Source organism: Thalassophryne amazonica, chromosome 3, assembly GCF_902500255.1.
Source record: "Thalassophryne amazonica chromosome 3, fThaAma1.1, whole genome shotgun sequence".
In the NCBI taxonomy this organism is placed as follows: domain Eukaryota; kingdom Metazoa; phylum Chordata; class Actinopteri; order Batrachoidiformes; family Batrachoididae; genus Thalassophryne; species Thalassophryne amazonica.
This window is the reverse complement of record NC_047105.1, coordinates 94,716,820-94,744,303: the sequence shown is the minus strand read 5'-3', so window position 1 is coordinate 94,744,303 and position 27,484 is coordinate 94,716,820. Positions and strand designations below refer to the sequence as shown.

Sequence of the window (27,484 nt, the reverse complement as noted above, 5' to 3'; positions counted from 1 at the left end):
TCCTGTGCGTGATGGGTCATTTAAGAGTCTCTGTGCCAACTTAATTGTGAAACCTTCATCGCTGCTCTGAAGGGAGGGGTAATCTTTTATGCCTGTCACTTTCATAGCCGTTTTTACCATGTACTTGTTTTGACTTGAACTGCACGGTAAGTGTTGTAGCATGGTGATATGCTGTATGTGATGATACTTTCCAGCACAGCAGAGCAAAATAATAGTATGAGAGGAGTGCTCACACCAAAAAGACTCAGTCTGCAAAGGAAATACAGTCTCTGAACTAACTTCCCACACAGAAAGTCCATGTGGGTGCACCATCTGAGATGAACTCTCCATCTGAAAACACATATTTAAACATGTCCACTTGCTTAATTTCCTTGTCATTAAAAATTAATGGATCATGGGCCATTACCTTCCTGGGACCAAATATTATCTGTTATGTCTTTTTAACATTAAAAAATAGGATGGTGACTGTCACACCAAGCTTTAAAATAAATGGCAGTCTTGTCATGGTACACTGAGGGGCAGACACCCCCAAACAACAGACTTAAAACTGCTGTATCATTTGAAGATTTGATGGTGTATTTATCAGGCTACCTGCTCCAATATACATGCAGCACCACCTCCTACTTTATGGCAGAAAAAACACAAAATTTGCCTGAAGTTTGATTCTGAAGGCCACACAATAACTATGAAGATTTAATTGATAAAAAGCACAGCAGACTGTGTTACATTGCTGTAAATGGGGGACTACGTGCAGGTCTCACCTCTGGTTTTAGAGCAGGCAGGTCTTTAAGTTTGTCTTCTGAAAACCTGTAGTCTGGAGGAATTGTGTCCTCCCTCTCGCCAACGAGAACACCCTCCTCCTCCTTGCATTTTTCCTCCTGCAAAAAGGAAAAGAGGAGCACACAAAACATTGTTTGTCCAGACAGTTTGTCCTCTTACACATACACAACATTAGACACATGAACAATCCATCCATCCATCCACTGTACTCGCTTCCTCCAATCAAGGGTCACAAGTGGGCTGGAGCCTATCCCAGCAGTCATAGGGCGTGAGGTACACCCTGGTCAAGATAACCGTCTATCACAGGGCCACATATAGACAGACACTCGCTTGCACACCTGCGAGCAATTGAGAGACACCAATTCACCTAACTTAAATGTCTCTGGAACTGGGAGGAAGCCGTAGCACCCGATGAGAACTCACGTGAACATGGGAAGAACATGCAAACTCCACACAGAAAGGACTGTGGGAAGTGATCCTGCTACCTTCATCCTGTAAGGCAATGCTGCTGCTAACCACTAAGCCACCCTCACACAGAATCCGGTCTGCTTGAGGTTTCTTCCTCAAAAACGTCTGAGGGAGTTTTTCATATCTTTATATATATATATATATATATATATATATATATATATGCACACACAGACAGTTGTGGTTGGACGTTTACATAGATACTCATCGTGGGCATGAATGTCATGTAATTCTGAGCTTTTAATGTTTTAAATGTTCTTTTGTCAGGGAGGAATGACTGTACAACATATATTAATGTATTAATACATATAATAATCACTTTAAAAAACAAGGAACCATCACCTTATCTTGGTGGAGAGGTCTGTGTGCCACTATGAACCTGAGAGCTGTGTTGTCTGGAGCCTTTCTGCTCCTGGTAGGGTCTCTCATGGCAAATTGGTCTCAGGCGAGAGGCCAGACTAAGAATGGTTCACACGACACCATGACAAAATGAAGCAGAGGAAATGTGACCCGGCCTGGAGGAAGCTCGGGGACCCCGTCTGGAGCCAGGCCTGGATGGACCAGACCCAGGTGGCAGGGGCTAGCTCTGGTGGTGTGGAATGTCACCTCGCTGTGGGAGAAGGAGCCAGAGCTTGTGTGGGAGGTGAAGCCATACCAGTTAGATCTGGTGGGCCTCGCCTCCACACACAGCCTCGGCTCCAGAACCACTCGCTTGGGTGCTTGGCAGTAAGTCGGGACTCGTTTCCGGTGGGGGTTGTGCCTTGTCACCAATCTTGTTTGTGGTATTCATGGACAGGATATAGAGGCATAGACGAGGGGAGGATGGTTTCAGGAGGGCTCAGGGTCTCATCACTGCTTTTTGCAGATGATGTGGGCCTGTTGGCTTCATTAGCCTGTGACCTCCAGCGCTCACTGGATCGGTTCGCAGCCAAGTGTGAAGCGGCTGGGATGAGGATCAGCACTTCTAAATCTAAGGCCACGGTTCTCAGTAGGAAACGATTGCCTACTCCGGGTAAGGAATGCAGTCTTACTCCAACTGAAGGAGTTCAAGTACCTCAGGGTCTTGTTCATGAGTAAGAGGACAATAGAGTGCGAGATTGGCTGGAGAAGAGGTGCAGCAGGGGTGGTGTTGCATTCACTCTACTGCACTGTTGTGACGAAAAGGAAGCAGAGCCAAAAGGTGAAGCTCTTGATCTACTGGCCAATCTTCATTCCTACTTTCACCTATGGTCATGAGGGTTGGGTCATGACCGAAAGAACTAGATTGTGGGTACAAGCAGCCGAAATGGGCTTCCCTAAGAGGGTGGCTGGTGTCTCCCTTAGAGATAAGGTGAGAAGCTCGGTCAACCATGGGGAGCTCGGAATAGAGCTGCTACTCCTTTGCATTGAAAGGAACCAGCTGAGGGGGTTTGGGCATCTGGTAAGGATGCCCCTGGGTGCCTCCCTAGGGAGATGTTTCAGGCACGTCCATCTGGAAGGACACCCTAGGGATTAAGTGAAGAGAATGTATCTCCACACTGTCCTGGGAATGCCTCAGGATCCCCCAGTCAGAGGTGGTCAATGTGGGAAGTCTGGGGTTCCCTGCTAGAGATGTTGCCCCATGACCCGATGCCGGATACGTGGTTGAAGATGAATGATGAGTGAGTGAAAAAACAGGAATTGGGTGCACAAGTCTGAATTTATTTTGGATCTTCGCTAATCCAGACAGGGTCAAAAATATATACTCACAAATATATAAATTCACTTGTATCTTTTAATAAGTGATGCTGAAGGTTCTACCATGTCTTAATGTGACAAGGCCTATTAACTCCTCAGTCATGACTGACTACAGCTGGTAGTTTCTCTTTTCCAGAATAAAGAGGATGTGTTTGACAACACTCATTTGACTGAGCAATACTCAGAACAATGGGAAAGTCCAAGGAACTCAGTGAAGATCTAGGAAAGAGAACTGTAGATTTACACAAGTTGGGAAGGTCTCTTGGAGACATTTTGTAACAACTGCAAATTTCAAGGTCATCAGTTCAAACAAGTTATTCAGATGTGTCACAACTTTATCCACGTCCAGAAGAAGACCTAAACTGTTACCCTCACATGAGAATTAGTTGGTTGGGGTGTTCAGGAACAACCCAGGAACCACCAAGACTCAAGCCTGCCATGAACTGAAGACTGCTTGAACACCAGTGTCACCGCTCACAGTGAAGCGAGTTTTATGTCGCCATGCACTGAGTGGAAGCTGATCAAGAAAGAAGCCCATGTTCCAAAATCAACACCAAGCAAGACTGAAATTTGCAGCTGGCCATATGGACAAATTAAACGCCATCTGGGGAAACATTTTATGGTCAGAGGAGACAAAGATTGAGGTATTTGGCCACAATGAAAAGAGGAATGTTTCAAGGAGTAAAAGTCAAGCTTTCAAACCTAAGAACACTGTATCAACTGTCAAGCATGGTGGGGCTGTTTTGTTGCCAGTGGTACTGTGTACTGCACAAAGTGGATGGAATAATGAAGGAGGAGGACTACCTGCAGTTGAAACGTGGCCAGAATTGGATTGGGTGCTCCAACAGGACACTGATCCCAAACACACATCAAAAGTGGTTGTGGGTTGGATAAAGCAGGCTAACATTAAGCTTCTGGAATGGCCTTTTGAAACGCCCTGACCCCAACCCTATTATGCTTAAAAGCTGGGTCTGCGCCAGGAAACTAATCTACTTAAATGAACTCACTCAATTCTGCCAACAAGAGTGGTCAAATATACAGTCAGAATTATGCCAGAAGCTTGTTGACAGCTGCCAAAAGCATGTGGTCAGGGTGCAGCTTACTAAGGGACATGAAAGCAAATATTGAGGTGTGATCAATGAACAATCACCGTGATCACCGACCAATCAAAGGTTTTGTTGCAAATAGTCAAAAGGGCCCAAGAAATGTATGGAGAAGAAAAGACACAAGCTAACTGCAAGACTTGAAGAATTAAATGTAATGCCGCCAGGAACTCATTGCCACCATATTCCAAAACGGCAACCTACCTGGAGTGTCCAGAGGTACAAGGAGTTCAGTATTCAGAGACATGTCCAAGGTAAGGAAGCCTGAAACATAACCAACACTGAGCAAGACTCACAAATCAAAATATCAAGAATGGACCAAGAAATATCTGAAAACAGGTTTTTTTTTTTTTTCCAAGTTTATCTGGACAGATGAAATGAGAATGACTATTGATGGACCAGATGTACGGGGCTGTTGCTGGATCACGAAGGGACACACATCACCACTTTGAGTCCAACACCATCATGGTGGGGAAGGAGTACTGGTATGGGATGCTATGATAAAGAATGAGTTGGCAAGACCTTTGAGTTGAAGATGGACTTAAAATCAACTCCAAAACTGACTGCCAATTTTTAGAAGACACTTCTATCAGCAGAACTTGTTCTCAGACTTGACCTAACCCTTATACCTCAGGTATCCTCACTGGATGAAAAAGTGCCATACTTATTACAACAACTTATCAAATCACACCCCAAACAACACTCTGTCCAAATGTATCACAAAACACGTTCAAGAAAATTAATAATGTCAGAGAAGCCAAACAAAAGTCTCACAAGTCAGCATTTAGTATATGTGTGTCGTGTCGTACTGAGACGATGTCCTTGGGTTTGAGTTCGGGGAGTTCAGGCTTTCTTTCTGGAGCTCCTAGAGTGTCCCCAAGAGCACTCAGAGCATCAGCAGACATAGACTCTCCCTGAAGACCAAACACAGAGCAGACAAAAGACTATTTACTGAAGCTTATCAAAAAAATAAGTGAAAGAAATGAAGAGGATACAAAGCAAGAGGTGTCAATGCAATGTAGAGTTGTCTGAAGACGTCCATGTCAAATGCCATTTCAATGTCAACAGCAAAACAATGACTGGTGAGATGTAAACACCTTAGTGAACAATGAATTAAATGTTGGCTACACAGCGGGTAAAACAGGTATTGAACACATCACCCACAAGGTATAAAAGGTGTTGTATGACTCATTTTAGGGGTCTTTCACAAGATGGACACTGTCTGTGAGGGTCCCAGGCCTGGTTTCTAATGTGACCTTGAATAAACTCAAAATGAGGAATACAATGGTTTGGTTTTTGGTAAGGGGCAGAATTTTACATAAAAGAACCAGGTAGAAATAACAAGCTAAACCGATAAACCACCCAAAAATTTATCGGAAGCTACAGATAACCGATAACTTCCAGTATTGTCTCTGGTACACTTGCAACTACTAACAAGCTGATTTTGAGTTTTAACACCACAATCGCTTCTGATAGCATCCAAGGTGACTACAGACCCAAACAATGAGTCAACACTTCTCTCTTTGTGCGCCGTGCCCACTGCTGGAAGCTCTTGTTTACTACATAGCTTGCAGCAGTAAAGCAATTGAGAGGAGCAGCAAAGCTCAACTGTACTCAATAACAGTGTTGTTGTGAGGCAGAGGTCTAGGAAAATGAAGCAGTGCTGACTTTTGATTTGGTTTATAAATGAAACTAGCTGGGGTATCTGGCGCTGCCCGGGTTAACCTGTTTTCAACACAGGACAAATTCCAATAATTTTAATCAAAACAATTGCCCAAGATTTGTTTTTGTAATGCTGATGTCTTACAAATGTAATATTTAATGGGCTAAAGTTTGTCCATAAGGGATGGACTCCCCAAACAAAGTGGAAATACTTTGTTAAAAGACAAACACATTTGGTGTTTGTCTTTTAGAACAGAGATGTCTTTTAGAACAGAGATGGGCTTTCAAAAAGATTATATGAATTTTCAGCTAAAATTTGTCACAAGGCACGTGAAAGTTGAAGCTAAATTTCGATTATTTTCTTGTATGAAAAGCCTTTTCTGTTCCACTGACAAAGAAACAAACTTCAATAAATATTCAGCGACTTGCAAATGTTCATATTCCCAAAACTTGACTGATCTACAAAACATGACTGTAGTAGTTATGTTACACCAAAGGATAAGGGTACCCAGATGTCTGCATTCTGTTGTTTCTGCATTGATATTTGCATATTTAATTTACATCGTGCTACTGAGATTCATTTTTGGTGAAAATTTAAAGGGGATAATTTAAAAAATTTTAAAATAGCCAAGAGTGGCAGCAAATGATGTGAGGATGGTGCAGGATTTGTATAGAGTGTGACAGCGACGCTAGGTTCAATATAAAGCTATGGTCACATTAGCTACAAGCAAAAGCAGACGACAGACATTCATTTTCAATCAGAGTGGGTGTTTTGCAGGAGCAAAAGACATCAGTTGCTCTGGAGTTGCCCCGTTTGCACATGATTTTCTTAATGGTGCCTGTTCATGGTGTACACTGGATCATGGTACCATCAAAGTACCAGTATAACATGTTCGGTATGTGCGCCGGCAATCCCTCCACGAGTTTGATGCTGCAAAACTCTCAGGCCGCTAATTTTTGCAGCAGCTCTGAATTGAAAAAAGAGTTTCCTTCGTCTCTCTGCCTCTCAGAGCGCAATGACAACGACACAGCAAGCAAAGCACAGAGGGCACAGTTTAGAAACATATTATTAAACTTTTTTTTCGTCAAAGTTGAACATTTTTATTTATTTTTAAGTGGCTGTATGTGCACTCATGTAGAGCAGGTGATCTGAACGTCTCTCATTTGCTGTTTCGCAGTTGTGAATCTCATGCCGTCTGTGGGTCCGTGACTCACGTGAGGGGTCAGTTTCAGCAGAGGTCTGGTTCAGGGCACAATGTAAAAAAAACCTTGTGAATTATGGACAATAAGACAACAGTGGGGCACGGCAGAAGTCCATCACAGGTGCTACACCTCCTCTAGATAACCCTCTCAACTTGGAAGAACATGTCATCATCATCATAAAGGCCTGTGAACTCACTGGATGAGCACTATCCACGTCCTCACTAGCCATTGTTTACATGCCCTGTGAGAAGCTGGAACTCTGCTGGCACTGCAGTGCATTCTGGGAAGAGCAGGGGACCGCCAGGGGATTATGGGAAATGTTAAAGCATCGAATACAGACACAAACAGATCCACTGGCAGATTTTATTTTATCCGCACACAGAGCCGTGAAATTCACAGTGCACGTTATGCTTCAATAACCCACTGAGCATTAGAACAGTTGTGATGATGATCAGGTGAGGGTTGGATGCAGATACCTAAATCAGAGAAAATTTTTGTTGCAGGCGAATGATTTATTTTTAGCAGCTGGTTCAGATGACATCAGACTTCATTGTGCAGCTCTACAGGTTATATACAGTTAGAACATCTTGGAAAGACTTATCACTTTTTATAATTTGAATGAACAATAAGTTTCTCTCTTTTGGGAAAACTATCATCTGTTGATGTTTCTGTTGCTTGAGCATTTAATGTAATCAGACTGTATTTTTGCAGTATTTTCCATCTGATGTAGTTGCTCAGTTCTGTGTTTTATATCTTCTCTGTTAATGTCTCTTAAACTGTAAGGCACTTTCAATACCAGGAGCCTCCCACAATGGTGCAGTCATGGTCGCACAAACTGCTGTCTTAAGAGTTAACAATGAAAACAAAAGATGAATAAATGGCAAAGGTTTTTTTGTTTGTTTTTGAAAAAAGTTAACATTTCAATGTAGGTTATTGATGATCAGCCAGTTACATCTGTACATCAAAGGGAACTGCTCACTTGTACTGTGGTTGTAGCCGACTGCAGAGACAAATCAACGTCATCAATCTTCTCCTTTGGTTTTTCACCAGGTGAACGGAGAATGAGAGGAGGTTCCTCCGGACACATCGGTGTCTGCAATGTCAAACATAACTGATATTACACAAAATAATGGCGCTTTCTGTATTATTATGAAGACAGCAAACTGATATCAATCCAAGTACCGGATCAGCACGATAACACACAACCGGCTGACAAATAACAGGATCCACAACCATAGAAGAACAGACAACAGGTTCAGGTTTCTACAACAGAAACATGAGATAGGAAAATTATTAATATTGTCTGTAAGATGTTGCTAGAATTTTTTATACAAATATCCTTTTACAATAACAACAATAATAAACAGGTTGTAGCTACATTATTTAAAAGATTCCACTTACACAGTTAGAAAATTTGCTATTAAAAAATAAACTAAGAAAAGGCATAATCTCGGAATTTTACATTCTACTGCAATTAAATTCAAATGAAAATTCAACAAGAAAATTATTATCCTGGAATGATGATTTAAACATTAAAATCAGTGAGCAGAATTGGGAAAAAGTTTGCAAAAAATCTCAACAAATATCTATTAATAGCCGTCTAAGAATATTACAATTATATGGTAAATGCGAGTATACACTACATCTGTTAAATTAAATAAATATAATAAGAACATTACAGACACATGTATAAAATGTGGCTTAAAAGGAACATTAATACATTGCATGTGGGAATGCAGTCAGATAAAAGATTTTTGGATAGAAATAAAAGATCAAATAGAGAAAATAATTTCAAAAAAGATGACTTTAGAGCCCTTGTTGTTTTTATTGGCTCTATATCTGAAGAAACACAATTTCAGTAAAACAGATTGCATTTTTATTGATATACGAAGTCTATTAGAAAAGTATCCGACCTTATTTTTTTCAAAAACCATATGGATTGGAATCATGTGTGATTGCGTCAGACAAGCTTGAACCCTCGTGCGCATGCGTGAGTTTTTCCACGCCTGTCGGTTACGTCATTCGCCTGTGAGCAGGCTTTGAGTGAGGAGTGGTCCACCCCCTCGGCGGATTTTCATTGTCAGGAAACGGCAGAATATTTGGGCTTTTTTTCCATCAGAATTTTTTCAGAAACTGTTAGAGACTGGCAGCTGGAAACCATTAGAAAAATTTATCTGGCTTTCGGTGAAAATGTTACGGGCTTGGTAGAGAATAAGGAGTGTTACTGTCGCTTTAAGGACGGCCCCCAGTGGCTGTGGGGCGCGCCGCTCCAGCAGATTTCACTTTTAACAAGAGATTTTGTAATGGAAAGCCGAGCGGAGGCTTCGCGCGTCACGATGGATTCGCTACTGGAGCGAGACAAAACCATCTCCGTTTTGGTCTCACAGGACGGCTTTGAGATGGCGTTCAGACAGCTGTCGGTGTTTTTTCCATCGAGTGATTATCCGAGAAATTGTGGATGTGCCTGGACATGCCAGAACATGTCCCGTGAGGCTTTATCACGGCGTTGCTTTGCGCCATGCGGCACCGCTGCGACGCGCGAAGCCTCCGCTCCTCTTTCCAAGACAAAAACTCCTGTAACAGTGGAATGTGCCGTTCATTTCCAAACTGGACGCTGTGTTTTATCCGGGACGTCATCTGACTAGCACAGGAATTGTGAAAAGACGTGGACATCAGCACTTTTTCGGCACATTGAGACAGACGTGCGGAGGAATTCCGCGCGTTGCGGCGGTGCCGCATGGCGCAAAGCAACGCCGTGATGAAGCCTCACGGGACATGTTCTGGCATGTCCAGGCACATCCACAATTTCTCGGATAATCACTCGATGGAAAAACCACCGACAGCTGTCTGAACGCCATCTCAAAGCCGTCCTGTGAGACCAAAACGGAGGAGATTTTGTCTCGCTCCAGTAGCGAATCCATCGTGATGCGCGAAGCCTACTCTCGGCTTTCCATGACAAAATCTCGTTAAAAGTGAAATCTGCCGGAAAATGGTTGATGTTCAGCTCTTGTGATAACCAGAGAAATGGCACACGATGGTCACGGATCCAGACAGCCATCCGTTTAGAAATGAAATGGTCGTTCAGCCTGTCGATGGCGGCTTCGGAGGGCGGCGCGCCCCACAGCCGCTGGGGGCTGTCCTTAAAGCGACAGTAACACTCCTTATTCTCTACCAAGCCCGTTAACATTTTCACCGAAAGCCAGATAAATTTTTCTAATGGTTTCCAGCTGCCAGTCTCTAACAGTTTCTGAAAAAAGTCTGATGGAAAAAAAGCCCAAATCATTCCGCCATTTCCTGACAATGAAAATGGTGGACCACTCCTCACTCAAAGCCTGCTCACAGGCGAATGACGCAACCGACATGCGTGGAAAAACTCACGCATGCGCACGAGAGTTCAAGCTTGTCTGACGCAATCACACGTGATTCAAATCCATATGGTTTTTGAAAAAAATAATAAGGTCGGATACTTTTCTAATAGACCTCGTAAGCTCATTAATAGCTAAAAGATGTATTGCTCTGACCTGGAAAAATGTCAATGGACCAAGCGCCTCCCAGTGGCTAAAACAAATGCTCTCTTGCCTACCATGCAAAACAACATTTATTTGAAAAGATTTGGAGACCATTTATAAACTTTATAAGAGATTTGGATTCATCTGATGACCTCATTGATTTTTAAGCCCCCTGCAGAAAGCACTAAATGTAACGATTACAATGTCATAAATTAAGAGAAGCTGTTTTGTTCTTTTTGTTCCCTTTTTCTTCCTATAATGAAACACCATGTAAGACACATTTTGTAAAATAATTTTGTCAAAGCTATACATGGATGAAATGTGAATAAAATATATTTGGCAAAAAAACAAAAAAAAAAAACATTATTTAAATACTAGCATGTTGCCTGTGGGGATCCACAGGCTCTAGATTGGGTAGTGTTTATAAAATAGGCAGATGCCATTTTTCAAGGGTGGTTACAAATTATGTAAAGTTTCTACAATAAGTTTGGAATGGCATGTCGAGGACATTTTTCAAGCCTTAGACTTCAACCGTTTTTAAGAAGAAGAACTCAACCCTTTTATTTCCTGTTCATTACATAATATTTGAATGTTAATTTACTGTCTTAATGTATTTACAAACTGTTTACATTCTTGTTATCATATACTCACTATTACTATTATCATTATTATTTTATTAATATTACTTTATTTTGGCATTTAATTTTTAAATTGACCACAACTGAAATGTGTTTTCACTTTCTTGTGCCATCCATGTATTTTTAATGTATTTACAATTATATTATGTACTTACACTGAACTTAATAAATTCCCGCACGCGTGCATAGACATATACACACGCCACTTGGCTTTTAATATTTAGATGATTTACTGCCCCCTGCTGGAATGGCATGTGAGTTCAGAATGTAATTATTAATGTCCATTGTCCAGTTCAGCTAATATCCATAGATTCTCCAAAAATACTAATCCTATCAACTTTCCATGTTCACAGTGTTCATCTTTGACCCAACATACATAAGCATACCAAACAGCAAATGTCGGCTCTCCCCAGTTTGTCCGTGATCGAAGCCATACACATGCATGCATACAGTGAGGCAAATAAGTATTTGATCCCCTGTCGATTTTGCAAGTTTTTCCACCTACAGTTTTTCAGCTTGGGACTCCAACGAGTGCGGTCGCATCTCCTCCACTCTCCCTTATCTCTGCTCTCTGCTTTAACCTTCAAGTCCCTACTTCACCAACGTATCCTGCGGGCTATGTTCTCGACTCCTGGGGGTCTTGGTGTATTGCATGCTTGGCGCCTTTCTCCATTGAGGACGTCAAGGATTTATTCATATTTGGTCTTATGATAGCAGGGCTGGCACTTTCTGGCTTATGTGCTGCCCTGATCCAGCAGAAAATTGGCTAGACGGTGGCATCAAGAACCACGGCCCCTTGCTTGTCTGTCATGATTAACGAGGTGGGCAAGGCATTTCATTCTCAGAATGCAATGACTCTTGAACTCATGACATCTTGGAGCAGATGCGTGCCTTGCAGATGAAGTTGAAGATTTCGGAGTCAAGGGGAATATTCTAAATTCATAATTAGGAATAGTCTTAATTCATAACTGGGATTTGGTTTGTTCAAGTGGAACTGTAAAATGTGTTTTTCACTGCTCTAACCACAACACGGCAGGCTTATCGAGCCTGAAGGACAACTTGCTCGACTGTTTTCCTCCAGAGGAATGTCTTCTGGCCTTGGTGATTATTTGGCTCCTTTCTTTCTTATCTCAACCCACAAAGACAAACTGTTTTTCATAGCACTGAAGCATGCTCCATTCCCTCTCCCCACCCCCCTCCTACCCCCCATCAAACACCCCCTCACTCTGGCGTCTGCTCACGTCATTCCTTTCCCCTTCTGCGGGGGCGGCGCCGTTTTAGCTACTGCTGGTCCCTGTTCTCCCCCCAAGCTGACAGTGGTGCAACTCAGGGTTGCTGCGTGACCTTCACCCACTTGCATCAATTCAGATAACGGACTACTTCAAATTTAGTGCACAGAAACAATGTCAAATGTGTATGTGCTGTCTTTAATTCTGATGTGTACCATTATTACGGTAAACAAGTAATAATTGTGGACTAATTGCTGTCTGAGGTAACTGAAGTGTAAACATAATTTCTCCACTGTGAGATCAATAAAGTATATCTCATCTCATCTACAAAGAATGGAAGAGTCTATAATTTTTTTTTCATAGATACACTTCAACTGTGAGAGGTGATCCGAACGTCTCTCATTCGCTGTTTCGCAGTTGTGAATCTCATGTCATCTGCGCGTCCGTGACTCACGTGAGGGGTCAGTTTCAGCAGAGGTCTGGTTCAGGGCACAATGTAAAAAAAACCTTGTGAATTACGGACAATAAGACAACATTGGGGCACGGCAGAAGTCCATCACAGGTGCTACACCTCCTCTAGATAACCCTCTCAACTTGGAAGAACATGTCATCATCATCATAAAGGCCTGTGAACTCACTGGATGAGCACTATCCACGTCCTCACTAGCCATTGTTTACATGCCCTGTGAGAAGCTGGAACTCTGCTGGCACCGCAGTGCATTCTGGGAAGCGCAGGGGGCCGCCAGGGGGATTATGGGAAATGTTAAAACATCGAAAACAGACAGAAACAGATCCACTGGCAGATTTTATTTTATCCGCACACAGAGCCGTGAAATTCACAGTGCACGTTATGCTTCAATAACCCACTGAGCATTAGAACAATTGTGATGATGATCAGGTGGGGGTTGGACGCAGATACCTAAATCAGAGAAAATTTTTGTTGCAGGCGAATGATTTATTTTTAGCAGCTGGTTCAGATGACATCAGACTTCATTGTGCAGCTCTACAGGTTATATACAGTTAGAACATCTTGGAAAGACTTTTATCACTTTTTACAATTTGAATGAACAATAAGTTTCTCTCTTTTGGGAAAACTATCGTTTGTTGATGTTTCTGTTGCTTGAGCATTTAATGTAATCAGACTGTACTTTTGCAGTATTTTCCATCTGATGTAGTTGCTCAGTTCTGTGTTTTATGTCTTCTCTGTTAATGTCTCTTAAACTGTAAGGCACTTTCAAAACAAGGAGCCTCCCACAATGGTGCAGTCATGGTCGCACAAACTGCTGTTTTAAGAGTTAACAATGAAAATAAAAGATGAATAAATGACAAAGGTTTTTTTGTTTGTTTTTGAAAAAAGTTAACATTTCAATGTAGGTTATTGATGATCAGCCAGTTACATCTGTACATCAAAGGGAACTGCTCACTTGTACTGTGGTTGTAGCCGACTGCAGAGACAAATCAACGTCATCAATCTTCTTTGGTTTTTCACCAGGTGAACGGAGAACGAGAGGAGGTTCCTCCGGACACATCGGTGTCTGCAATGTCAAACATAACTGATATTACACAAAATAATGGCGCTTTCTGTATTATTATGAAGACAGCAAACTGATATCAATCCAAGTACCGGATCAGCACGATAACACACAACCGGCTGACAAATAACAGGATCCACAACCATAGAAGAACAGACAACAGGTTCAGGTTTCTACAACAGAAACATGAGATAGGAAAATTATTAATATTGTCTGTAAGATGTTGCTAGAATTTTTTATACAAATATCCTTTTACAATAACAACAATAATAAACAGGTTGTAGCTACATTATTTAAAAGATTCCACTTACACAGTTAGAAAATTTGCTATGAAAAATAAACTAAGAAAAGGCATAATCTCAGAATTTTACATTCTACTGCAATCAAATTCAAATGAAAATTCAACAAGAAAATTATTATCCTGGAATGATGATTTAAACATTAAAATCAGTGAGCACAATTGGGAAAAAGTTTGCAAAAAATCTCAACAAATATCTATTAATAGCCGTCTAAGAATATTACAATTATATGGTAAATGCGAGTATACACTACATCTGTTAAATTAAATAAATAAGAACATTACAGACACATGTATAAAATGTGGCTTAAAAGGAACATTAATACATTGCATGTGGGAATGCAGTCAAATAAAAGATTTTTGGATAGAAATAAAAGATCAAATAGAGAAAATAATTTCAAAAAAGATGACTTTAGAGCCCTTGTTGTTTTTATTGGCTCTATATCTGAAGAAACACAATTTCAGTAAAACAGATTGCATTTTTATTGATATACGAAGTCTATTAGAAAAGTATCCGACCTTATTTTTTTCAAAAACCATATGGATTTGAATCATGTGTGATTGCGTCAGACAAGCTTGAACCCTCGTGCGCATGCGTGAGTTTTTCCACGCCTGTTGGTTACGTCATTCGCCTGTGAGCAGGCTTTGAGTGAGGAGTGGTCCACCCCCTCGGCGGATTTTCATTGTCAGGAAATGGCAGAATATTTGGGCTTTTTTTCCATCAGATTTTTTTCAGAAACTGTTAGAGACTGGCAGCTGGAAACCATTAGAAAAATTTATCTGGCTTTCGGTGAAAATGTTATGGGCTTGGTAGAGAATAAGGAGTGTTACTGTCGCTTTAAGGATGGCCCCCAGTGGCTGTGGGGCGCGCCGCTCCGGCAGATTTCACTTTTAACAAGAGATTTTGTCATGGAAAGCCGAGCGGAGGCTTCGCGCGTCATGATGGATTCGCTACTGGAGCGAGACAAAACCACCTCCGTTTTGGTCTCACAGGACGGCTTTGAGATGGCGTTCAGACAGCTGTCGGTGGTTTTTCCATCGAGTGATTATCCAAGAAATTGTGGATGTGCCTGGACATGCCAGAACATGTCCCGTGAGGCTTTATCACGGTGTTGCTTTGTGGCATGCGGCACCGCCGCGACGCGCGAAGCCTCCGCTCCTCTTTCCAAGACAAAAACTCCTGTAACAGTGGAATGTGCCGTTCATTTCCAAACTGGACGCTGTGTTTTATCCGGGACGTCATCTGACTAGCACAGGAATTGTGAAAAGACGTGGACATCAGCACTTTTTCGGCACATTGAGACAGACGTGCGGAGGAATTCCGCGCGTTGTGGCGGTGCCGCATGGCGCAAACCAACGCCGTGATGAAGCCTCACGGGACATGTTCTGGCATGTCCAGGCACATCCACAATTTCTCGGATAATCACTCGATGGAAAAACCACCGACAGCTGTCTGAACGCCATCTCAAAGACGTCCTGTGAGACCAAAACGGAGGAGATTTTGTCTCGCTCCAGTAGCGAATCCATCGTGAGGCGCGAAGCCTACTCTCGGCTTTCCATGACAAAATCTCTTGTTAAAAGTGAAATCTGCTGGAAAATGGTTGATGTTCAGCTCTTGTGATAACCAGAGAAATGGCACACGATGGTCACGGATCCAGACAGCCATCCGTTTAGAAATGAAATGGTCGTTCAGCCTGTCGATGGCGGCTTCGGAGGGTGGCGCGCCCCACAGCCACTGGGGGCCGTCCTTAAAGCGACAGTAACACTCCTTATTCTCTACCAAGCCCGTAACATTTTCACCGAAAGCCAGATAAATTTTTCTAATGGTTTCCAGGTGTCAGTCTCTAACAGTTTCTGAAAAAATTCTGATGGAAAAAAAGCCCAAATCATTCCGCCATTTCCTGACAATGAAAATGGTGGACCACTCCTCACTCAAAGCCTGCTCACAGGCGAATGACGCAACCGACATGCGTGGAAAAACTCACGCATGCGCACGAGAGTTCAAGCTTGTCTGACGCAATCACACGTGATTCAAATCCATATGGTTTTTGAAAAAAATAATAAGGTCGCATACTTTTCTAATAGACCTCATAAGCTCATTAATAGCTAAAAGATGTATTGCTGTGACCTGGAAAAATGTCAATGGACCAAGCGCCTCCCAGTGGTTAAAACAAATGCTCTCTTGCCTACCATGCAAAACAACATTTATTTGAAAAGATTTGGAGACCATTTATAAACTTTATAAGAGATTTGGATTCATCTGATGACCTCATTGATTTTTAAGCCCCCTGCAGAAAGCACTAAATGTAACGATTACAATGTCATAAATTAAGAGAAGCTGTTTTGTTCTTTTTGTTCCCTTTTTTTTTCCTATAATGAAACACCATGTAAGACACATTTTGTAAAATAATTTTGTCAAAGCTATACATGGATGAAATGTGAATAAAATATATTTGGCAAAAAAACAAAACAAAAAAAAACATTATTTAAATACTAGCATGTTGCCTGTGGGGATCCACAGGCTCTAGATTGGGTAGTGTTTATAAAATAGGCAGATGCCATTTTTCAAGGGTGGTTACAAATTATGTAAAGTTTCTACAATAAGTTTGGAATGGCATGTCGAGGACATTTTTCAAACCTTAGACTTCAACAGTTTTTAAGAAGAAGAACTCAACCCTTTTTATTTCCTGTTCATTACATAATATTTGAATGTTAATTTACTGTCTTAATGTATTTACAAACTGTTTACATTCTTGTTATCATATACTCACTATTACTATTATCATTATTATTTTATTAATATTACTTTATTTTGGCATTTAATTTTTAAATTGACCACAACTGAAATGTGTTTTCACTTTCTTGTGCCATCCATGTATTTTTAATGTATTTACAATTATATTATGTACTTACACTGAACTTAATAAATTCCCGCACGCGTGCATAGACATATACACACGCCACTTGGCTTTTAATATTTAGATGATTTACTGCCCCCTGCTGGAATGGCATGTGAGTTCAGAATGTAATTATTAATGTCCATTGTCCAGTTCAGCTAATATCCATAGATTCTCCAAAAATACTAATCCTATCAACTTTCCATGTTCAGTGTTCATCTTTGACACAACATACACAAGCATACCAAACAGCAAATGTCGGCTCTCCCCAGTTTGTCTGTGATCGAAGCCATACACATGCATGCATACAGTGAGGCAAATAAGTATTTGATCCCCTGTCGATTTTGCAAGTTTTTCCACCTACTGTTTTTCAGCTTGGGACTCCGACGAGTGCGGTCGCATCTCCTCCACTCTCCCTTATCTCTGCTCTCTGCTTTAACCTTCAAGTCCCTACTTCACCAACGTATCCTGCGGGCTATGTTCTCGACTCCTAGGGGTCTTGGTGTATTGCATGCTTGGCGCCTTTCTCCATTGAGGACGTCGAGGATTTATTCATATTTGGTCTTATGATAGCAGGGCTGGCACTTTCTGGCTTATGTGCTGCCCTGATCCAGCAGAAAATTGGCTAGACGGTGGCATCAAGAACCACGGCCCCTTGCTTGTCTGTCATGATTAACGAGGTGGGCAAGGCATTTCATTCTCAGAATGCAATGACTCTTGAACTCATGACATCTTGGAGCAGATGCGTGCCTTGCAGATGAAGTTGAAGATTTTGGAGTCAAGGGGAATATTCTAAATTCATAATTAGGAATAGTCTTAATTCATAACTGGGATTTGGTTTGTTCAAGTGGAACTGTAAAATGTGTTTTTCACTGCTCTAACCACAACACGGCAGGCTTATCGAGCCTGAAGGACAACTTGCTCGACTGTTTTCCTCCAGAGGAATGTCTTCTGGCCTTGGTGATTATTTGGCTCCTTTCTTTCTTATCTCAACCCACAAAGACAAACTGTTTTTCATAGCACTGAAGCATGCTCCATTCCCTCTCCCCACCCCCCTCCTACCCCCCATCAAACACCCCCTCACTCTGGCGTATGCTCACGTCATTCCTTTCCCCTTCTGTGGGGGCGGCGCCGTTTTAGCTACTGCTGGTCCCTGTTCTCCCCCCAAGCTGACAGTGGTGCAACTCAGGGTTGCTGCGTGACCTTCACCCACTTGCATCAATTCAGATAACGGACTACTTCAAATTTAGTGCACAGAAACAATGTCAAATGTGTATGTGCTGTCTTTAATTCTGATGTGTACCATTATTATGGTAAACAAGTAATAATTGTGGACTAATTGCTGTCTGAGGTAACTGAAGTGTAAACATAATTTCTCCACTGTGAGATCAATAAAGTATATCTCATCTCATCTACAAAGAATGGAAGAGTCTATAATTTTTTTTTCATAGATACACTTCAACTGTGAGAGGTGATCCGAACGTCTCTCATTCGCTGTTTCGTAGTTGTGAATCTCATGTCATCTGCGGGTCCGTGACTCACGTGAGGGGTCAGTTTCAGCAGAGGTCTGGTTCAGGGCACAATGTAAAAAAAACCTTGTGAATTATGGACAATAAGACAACATTGGGGCACGGCAGAAGTCCATCACAGGTGCTACACCTCCTCTAGATAACCCTCTCAACTTGGAAGAACATGTCATCATCATCATAAAGGCCTGTGAACTCACTGGATGAGCACTATCCACGTCCTCACTAGCCATTGTTTACATGCCCTGTGAGAAGCTGGAACTCTGCTGGCACCGCAATGCATTCTGGGAAGCGCAGGGGGCCGCCAGGGGGATTATGGGAAATGTTAAAACATTGAATACAGACACAAACAGATCCACTGGCAGATTTTATTTTATCCGCACACAGAGCCGTGAAATTCACAGTGCACGTTATGCTTCAATAACCCACTGAGCATTAGAACAATTGTGATGATGATCAGGTGGGGGTTGGACGCAGATACCTAAATCAGAGAAAATTTTTGTTGCAGGCGAATAATTTATTTTTAGCAGCTGGTTCAGATGACATCAGACTTCATTGTGCAGCTCTACAGGTTATATACAGTTAGAACATCTTGGAAAGACTTTTATCACTTTTTACAATTTGAATGAACAATAAGTTTCTCTCTTTTGGGAAAACTATCGTCTGTTGATGTTTCTGTTGCTTGAGCATTTAATGTAATCAGACTGTACTTTTGCAGTATTTTCCATCTGATGTAGTTGCTCAGTTCTGTGTTTTATGTCTTCTCTGTTAATGTCTCTTAAACTGTAAGGCACTTTCAAAACCAGGAGCCTCCCACAATGGTGCAGTCATGGTCGCACAAACTGCTGTTTTAAGAGTTAACAATGAAAACAAAAGATGAATAAATGACAAAGGTTTTTTTGTTTGTTTTTGAAAAAAGTTAACATTTCAATGTAGGTTATTGATGATCAGGCAGTTACATCTGTACATCAAAGGGAACTGCTCACTTGTACTGTGGTTGTAGCCGACTGCAGAGACAAATCAACGTCATCAATCTTCTTTGGTTTTTCACCAGGTGAACGGAGAATGAGAGGAGGTTCCTCCGGACACATCGGTGTCTGCAATGTCAAACATAACTGATATTACACAAAATAATGGCGCTTTCTGTATTATTATGAAGGCAGCAAACTGATATCAATCCAAGTACCGGATCAGCACGATAACACACAACCGGCTGACAAATAACAGGATCCACAACCATAGAAGAACAGACAACAGGTTCAGGTTTCTACAACAGAAACATGAGATAGGAAAATTATTAATATTGTCTGTAAGATGTTGCTAGAATTTTTTATACAAATATCCTTTTACAACAACAACAATAATAAACAGTTTGTAGCTACATTATTTAAAAGATTCCACTTACACAGTTAGAAAATTTGCTATTAAAAATAAACTAAGAAAAGGCATAATCTCGGAATTTTACATTCTACTGCAATCAAATTCAAATGAAACTTCAACAAGAAAATGATTATCCTGGAATGATGATTTAAACATTAAAATCAGTGAGCACAATTGGGAAAAAGTTTGCAAAAAATCTCAACAAATATCTATTAATAGCCGTCTAAGAATATTACAATTATATGGTAAATGCGAGTATACACTACATCTGTTAAATTAAATAAATATAATAAGAACATTACAGACATGTATAAAATGTGGCTTAAAAGGAACATTAATACATTGCATGTGGGAATGCAGTCAGATAAAAGATTTCTGGATAGAAATAAAAGATCAAATAGAGAAAATAATTTCAAAAAAGATTACTTTAGAGCCCTTGTTGTTTTTATTGGCTCTATATCTGAAGAAACACAATTTCAGTAAAACAGATTGCATTTTTATTGATATACGAAGTCTATTAGAAAAGTATCCGACCTTATTTTTTTCAAAAACCATATGGATTTGAATTGTGTGATTGCGTCAGACAAGCTTGAACCCTCGTGTGCATGCATGAGTTTTTCCACGCCTGTCGGTTGCGTCATTCGCCTGTGAGCAGGCTTTGAGTGAGGAGTGGTCCACCCCCTCGGCGGATTTTCATTGTCAGGAAATGGCAGAATATTTGGGCTTTTTTTCCATCAGAATTTTTTCAGAAACTGTTAGAGACTGGCAGCTGGAAACCATTACAAAAATGTATCTGGCTTTCGGTGAAAATGTTACGGGCTTGGTAGAGAATAAGGAGTGTTACTGTCGCTTTAAGGACGGCCCCCAGTGGCTGTGGGGCGCGCCGCTCCGGCAGATTTCACTTTTAACAAGAGATTTTGTAATGGAAAGCCGAGCGGAGGCTTCGCGCATCACGATGTATTCGCTACTGGAGCGAGACAAAACCACCTCCGTTTTGGTCTCACAGGACGGCTTTGAGATGGCGTTCAGACAGCTGTCGGTGGTTTTTCCATCGAGTGATTATCCGAGAAATTGTGGATGTGCCTGGACATGCCAGAACATGTCCCGTGAGGCTTTATCACGGCGTTGCTTTGCGCCATGCGGCACCGCTGCGACGCGCGAAGCCTCCGCTCCTCTTTCCAAGACAAAAACTCCTGTAACAGTGGAATGTCCTGTTCATTTCCAAACTGGACACTGTGTTTTATCCGGGACGTCATCTGACTAGCACAGGAATTGTGAAAAGACGTGGACATCAGCACTTTTTCGGCACATTGAGACAGACGTGCGGAGGAATTCCTCATATGATTCAAAAACTCAAAAAATTATTTCCCGATTATATGTTAGCCTAATGGTCAACCATAATACTCTTCTGTCTATGTCAAAAATAAATGGGAAAAAGAGATGCTTATCACAATCTCTGATGAAGAATGGCTTCAAATATGTAAACTGGCTCAGTCCTCAACCTGTTCACTTAAGTGGCGGAAATTTAACTGGAAAAATCTTATTCGCTTTTTTACCACTCCATCAATAAAGAGTAAACAACTAACAATGCCGCAGGTCTGTTGGAGGCAATGTGGGGCGGATGATGCCAACCATACTCATGTTTTTTGGAGTTGCCCAAAAATTATACAGTTTTGGAACACTGTATGGTTGACCTTAAACAAAATTTTGAAATACCCTATTCCCATGACAGGTACAATTTTGTATCTGGGTAGCATAACGAAGGTGGTTAGAACAGATGATCATTACCTGATTAAAATACTCCTGACAGCTGCTAGAAAAGCAATAACCAGGAAATGGCTCAAGCTTGAACCTCCCACCTACAACCAATGGACTGAGATTGTACAAGAAATATTCACAATGGAAAAGATGACACACACTTTGAGACTCAAGGAAGCAGTATTTAAAGATAAGTGGGATAAATGGATTACCTACAAAGGAACACAGACAGACACTGAATAGATCTTACTATGCTGATGTATCATTTGTTACCTCCGTTTACATTGTTCTTATTGTTTGTTTGTTTGTTTAGGCACTGGCCTTGTTTCTGTTCTTTTAAATTGTGCAAAAATTAATAAAATTTTAAGTGAGAAAAAAAAGAGGAACACAGCTGTTTGACAATAAATGGCTTCACGCAACCACTAACCATGAGTGAAAAAAAAGGTTTTTGTGTTATCATTCATATTCTCTGAAAAATGGCCAAAAAAAAAAACCAAACTTCTGCCAGGGTATGTAAACTTTTAAGCACAACTGTAGTTGCTCAACTCTGTTTTATTTCTTCTATGTTAATGTCTCTTGAACTGTAAAGCACTTTGAATACCAGGAGCCTCCCACAATGGTGTAGTCTTTATATGTAAGAGTTAACTATGAAAACAAAAGATGAATAAAAAACAAGTTTTTTGTGTTTGTTGGAAAAAAAACATTTCAATGTAGGTTACTGACGATCAGCATGTCACATCTGTACATCAAAGGGAACTGCTCACTTGTGTTGTGGTTGTAGCCGACTGCAGAGACAAATCAATGTCATCAATCTTCTCCTTTGGTTTTTCACCAGGTGGACACACGAGATGTCTTTCAGGACATTTCGGTGTCTGCAATGTCAAACATAACTGATATTACACAAAATAATGGCGCTGTCTGTATTATGAAGACAGTAAACTGATATCAATCCAAGTACCGGTTCAGAACGATAACACACAATTCGCTGACCACGAAGAGGCTGCACAACAGAAAAAAATTACACGTTTAATTTTTTTCCATTCATTTCACTCAGTGCATTGCTAAAGGGTACAACCAAACATCAGGAGATTCACTTTGTCCACCATAATCCAAACATTTAGAGAAGAGAACAGGTATTTTTTTGACATTATAGTATGTAAATGTTGACAGGAATTAATGTATGACTATACCACGGTATACTGTAAGTAAATATATGTTTCAGTACATCACTGTGTCGATGTTTTTTGTACTTTTGTTTTTTTACTATGTACAAGTGCTAAATGCACGTTTTTTGTTTTGAAACATACATTTAGCCTACAATTAACAAACATTTATTTCTACAGCTTCATGTTCTGAGCAATGTATTTTCTATTCTTCTATGTAGTGTTTAGAGACTGTGCAGGAGTGTTTTTAATTTTGATTGACTTGGGGAATAATTTGACAACATAGTTCAGTTTTGAGCACAGATTGAACTGTTTTTAGCTGAAAGTTTGGTCTTGCAAGAAGAGTCTGTGGTTTTGTGAATGTAGCTTGAAAATTGGGTTTTATGTTCACAGTTTAGAGAAAAGAAGAGCACATGTGTCTTAGCATTTGACAAAAACTGTAAATGTAATCAGACAGCATTTGTCAGTATTTTCCATGTAGTTTGTTCAATTCTGTGTTTTATTTATTCTATGTTAATGTCTCTTAAACTGTAAGGCACTTTGAATACCGCAATGGTGCAGTCAAGGTCGCACAAACTGCTGTATCATATCTAAGACTTAATTATAAAAACAAAAGATAAGAAGACAAAAGTTTATGGGAGTAAGATGGAAAATATATACACACACATGTATATGTGTAACACATAACCTGATGTCCTAAATGACTGCTATTATTTGTCAAGGAAATTTCTTAAGGAATTGGAGCTGGATGCAAAAAAAAAAGGGAGAATTTGAAAAAGAAATATATAGTTAACAGAACTACAACCCCTGGCAAAAATTATGGAATCACCGGCCTCGGAGGATGTTCATTTAGTTGTTGAATTTTGCAGAAAAAAAGCAGATCACAGACATGACACAAAACTAAAGTCATTTCAAATGGCAACTTTCTGGCTTTAAGAAACACTATAAGAAATCAGGAAAAAAAATTGTGGCAGTCAGTAACGGTTACTTTTTTAGACAAAGCAGAGGGAAAAAAATATGGACTCACTCAATTCTGAGGAAAAAATTATGGAATCACCCTGTAAATTTTCATCCCCAAAACTAACATCTGCATCAAATCAGATCTGCTCGTTAGTCTGCATCTAAAAAGGAGTGATCACACCTTGGAGAGCTGTTGCACCAAGTGGACTGACATGAACCATGGCTCCAACACGAGAGATGTCAATTGAAACAAAGGAGAGGATTATCAAACTCTTAAGAGGGTAAATCATCACGCAATGTTGCAAAAGATGTTGGCTGTTCACAGTCAGCTGTGTCTAAACTCTGGACCAAATACAAACAACATGGGAAGGTTGTTAAAGGCAAACATACTGGTAGACCAAGGAAGACATCAAAGCGTCAAGACAGAAAACTTAAAGCAATATGTCTCAAAAATCGAAAATGCACAACAAAACAAATGAGGAACGAATGGGAGGAAACTGGAGTCAACGTCTGTGACCGAACTGTAAGAAACCGCCTAAAGGAAATGGGATTTACATACAGAAAAGCTAAATGAAAGCCATCATTAACACCTAAACAGAAAAAAAAAATAAGGTTACAATGGGCTAAGGAAAAGCAATCGTGGACTGTGGATGACTGGATAAAAGTCATTATTAGACGGTATTGCTTAAATTTTCATTGTTACGCAGATGATACCCAGCTTTATCTATCCATGAAGCCAGAGGACACACACCAATTAGCTAAACTGCAGGATTGTCTTACAGACATAAAGACATGGATGACCTCTAATTTCCTGCTTTTAAACTCAGATAAAACTGAAGTTATTGTACTTGGCCCCACAAATCTTAGAAACATGGTGTCTAACCAGATCCTTACTCTGGATGGCATTACCCTGACCTCTAGTAATACTGTGAGAAATCTTGGAGTCATTTTTGATCAGGATATGTCATTCAAAGCGCATATTAAACAAATATGTAGGACTGCTTTTTTGCATTTACGCAATATCTCTAAAATCAGAAAGGTCTTGTCTCAGAGTGATGCTGAAAAACTAATTCATGCATTTACTTCCTCTAGGCTGGACTATTGTAATTCATTATTATCAGGTTGTCCTAAAAGTTCCCTAAAAAGCCTTCAGTTAATTCAAAATGCTGCAGCTAGAGTACTGACGGGGACTAGAAGGAGAGAGCATATCTCACCCATATTGGCCTCTCTTCATTGGCTTCCTGTTAATTCTAGAATAGAATTTAAAATTCTTCTTCTTACTTATAAGGTTTTGAATAATCAGGTCCCATCTTATCTTAGGGACCTCGTAGTACCATATCACCCCAATAGAGCGCTTCGCTCTCAGACTGCAGGCTTACTTGTAGTTCCTAGGGTTTGTAAGAGTAGAATGGGAAGCAGAGCCTTCAGCTTTCAGGCTCCTCTCCTGTGGAACCAGCTCCCAATTCAGATCAGGGAGACAGACACCCTCTCTACTTTTAAGATTAGGCTTAAAACTTTCCTTTTTGCTAAAGCTTATAGTTAGGGCTGGATCAGGTGACCCTGAACCATCCCTTAGTTATGCTGCTATAGACGTAGACTGCTGGGGGGTTCCCATGATGCACTGTTTCTTTCTCTTTTTGCTCTGTATGCACCACTCTGCATTTAATCATTAGTGATCGATCTCTGCTCCCCTCCACAGCATGTCTTTTTCTTGGTTCTCTCCCTCAGCCCCAACCAGTCCCAGCAGAAGACTGCCCCTCCCTGAGCCTGGTTCTGCTGGAGGTTTCTTCCTGTTAAAAGGGAGTTTTTCCTTCCCACTGTAGCCAAGTGCTTGCTCACAGGGGGTCGTTTTGACCGTTGGGGTTTTACATAATTATTGTATGGCCTTGCCTTACAATATAAAGCGCCTTGGGGCAACTGTTTGTTGTGATTTGGCGCTATATAAAAAAATTGATTGATTGATTGATATTCAGTGATGAATCTCGAATCTGCATTGGGCAAGGTGATGATGCTGGAACTTTTGTTTGGTGCCGTTCCAATGAGATTTATAAAGATGACTGCCTGAAGAGAACATGCAAATTTCCACAGTCATTGATGATATGGGGCTGCATGTCAGGTAAAGGCACTGGGGAGATGGCTGTCATTACATCATCAATAAAATGCACAAGTTTACATTGATATTTTGGACACTTTTCTTATCCCATCAATTGAAAGGATGTTTGGGGATGATGAAATCATTTTTCAAGATGATAATGCGTCTTGCCATAGAGCAAAAACTGTGAAAACATTCTTTGCAAAAAGACACATAGGGTCAGTGTCATGGCCTGCAAATAGTCCGGATCTTAATCCAATTGAAAATCTTTGGTGGAAGTTGAAGAAAATGGTCCATGACAAGGCTCCAACCTGCAAAGCTGATCTGGCAACAGCAATCAGAGAAAGTTGGAGCCAGATTGATGAAGAGTACTGTTTGTCACTCATTAAGTCCATGTCTCAGAGACTGCAAACTGTTATAACTGCCAGAGGTGGTGCAACAAAATACTAGTGATGTGTTGGAGCGTTCTTTTGTTTTTCATGATTCCATAATTTTTTCCTCAGAATTGAGTGATTCCATATTTTTTTCCCTCTGCTTGGTCTAAAAAAGTAACCATTACTGACTACCACAATTTTTTTTTTCTCCTGATTTCTTATAGTGTTTCTTAAAGCCAGAAAGTTGCCATTTGAAATGACTTTAGTTTTGTGTCATGTCATAAGTAGAATATCATGAAAAAGTTGATTTACTTCAGTAATTACATTTAAAAAGTGAAACTTGTATACATTCATTGCACACAGACTGATATATTTCAATGTTTATTTATTTTAATTACTAATTAATTCATTAATTAATTACTAATCAATTAATGATTAATCAAACAATATTAATTATTAGTATTATTGGTTAATTATTAGTATTATTAACATTAATCAATTACTAATTAATTAATTATTAATACTATTAATTATTATTATTAGAAATTACAAATGAATTAAATTAACATGACATGATTGTGATGCGTCGAAGAAATCTGTGACTTCTTCTATTTCATTGCATTTACGCAGAAAGGCGGGAAAATAAAAAGAGCAAACAAGCTACTTCAACACGTTGCAATTCGGTTGCCATGTTAACAAACAGTGAAGATGGCAGTTTGACACGGGCAGTTTTTTTTTTTTTTTTCACCTAAGGCGGAGGGGTGTCTCAATTCATAGGGCGAGAGGCATACCCCTTCGCCTTACCCCTTGTTTTAAAGGGGTAGGCGTAGGGGTAGGGCCAAGGGGAAGGGGTACAAAAGAGAATTGAGATTGGGGGTTACAGACAGGAGATGACACACTTCACTACGAAACTCTTAACTTTTTCAGAGTGTCAGATTTTGGAACCAAAAGTGTGGTGACGTGCTGTTTGTGTGGATGCTGGTTTACTGAAGCTGTGGACTATCCATGGCTTATTATTCGGTGGGGCCGAGGCTTTAGGCACTTTGAATAGCGGGGGCCTCCCACAATGGTGCAGTGATGGTTGCAAAAACTGCTGTTTTATGTCTAAGATTTTATTATTAAAACAAAAGATGAATAAAAGACAAAAGGTTTTTTGTTTGTTTTTTGAAAAAAATTAACATTTCAATGAAGGTTAT

At 40.4% G+C, this 27,484-nt stretch overlaps 1 protein-coding gene and 1 long non-coding RNA gene across 5 annotated transcripts in view; one reads left to right on the top strand and one right to left on the bottom strand.

The window, feature by feature from the left end:
- cast (calpastatin) overlaps positions 1–27,484 on the bottom strand; it is a 67,245-nt gene that overhangs the window by 15,758 nt on the left and 24,003 nt on the right. For 3 of the 4 annotated variants that reach the window (XM_034167122.1, XM_034167124.1, XM_034167126.1), the window contains exons 10-19: positions 22,658–22,699; positions 22,464–22,571; positions 19,748–19,828; positions 19,548–19,658; positions 13,933–14,013; positions 13,733–13,843; positions 8,115–8,195; positions 7,912–8,025; positions 4,877–4,981; positions 762–878 (exon numbers count right to left, since the gene is read on the bottom strand). In XM_034167122.1, coding sequence (XP_034023013.1) covers positions 762–878; positions 4,877–4,981; positions 7,912–8,025; positions 8,115–8,195; positions 13,733–13,843; positions 13,933–14,013; positions 19,548–19,658; positions 19,748–19,828; positions 22,464–22,571; positions 22,658–22,699 — 951 coding nt within the window. The remainder of the gene's footprint in view (positions 1–761; positions 879–4,876; positions 4,982–7,911; positions 8,026–8,114; positions 8,196–13,732; positions 13,844–13,932; positions 14,014–19,547; positions 19,659–19,747; positions 19,829–22,463; positions 22,572–22,657; positions 22,700–27,484) is intronic. The other variant, XM_034167125.1, reaches the window with a different exon arrangement.
- Positions 7,714–27,461, top strand: LOC117507288. The gene is made up of 2 exons (XR_004559669.1): positions 7,714–7,772; positions 27,364–27,461. It is a non-coding gene; the product is annotated as an uncharacterized LOC117507288 (long non-coding RNA).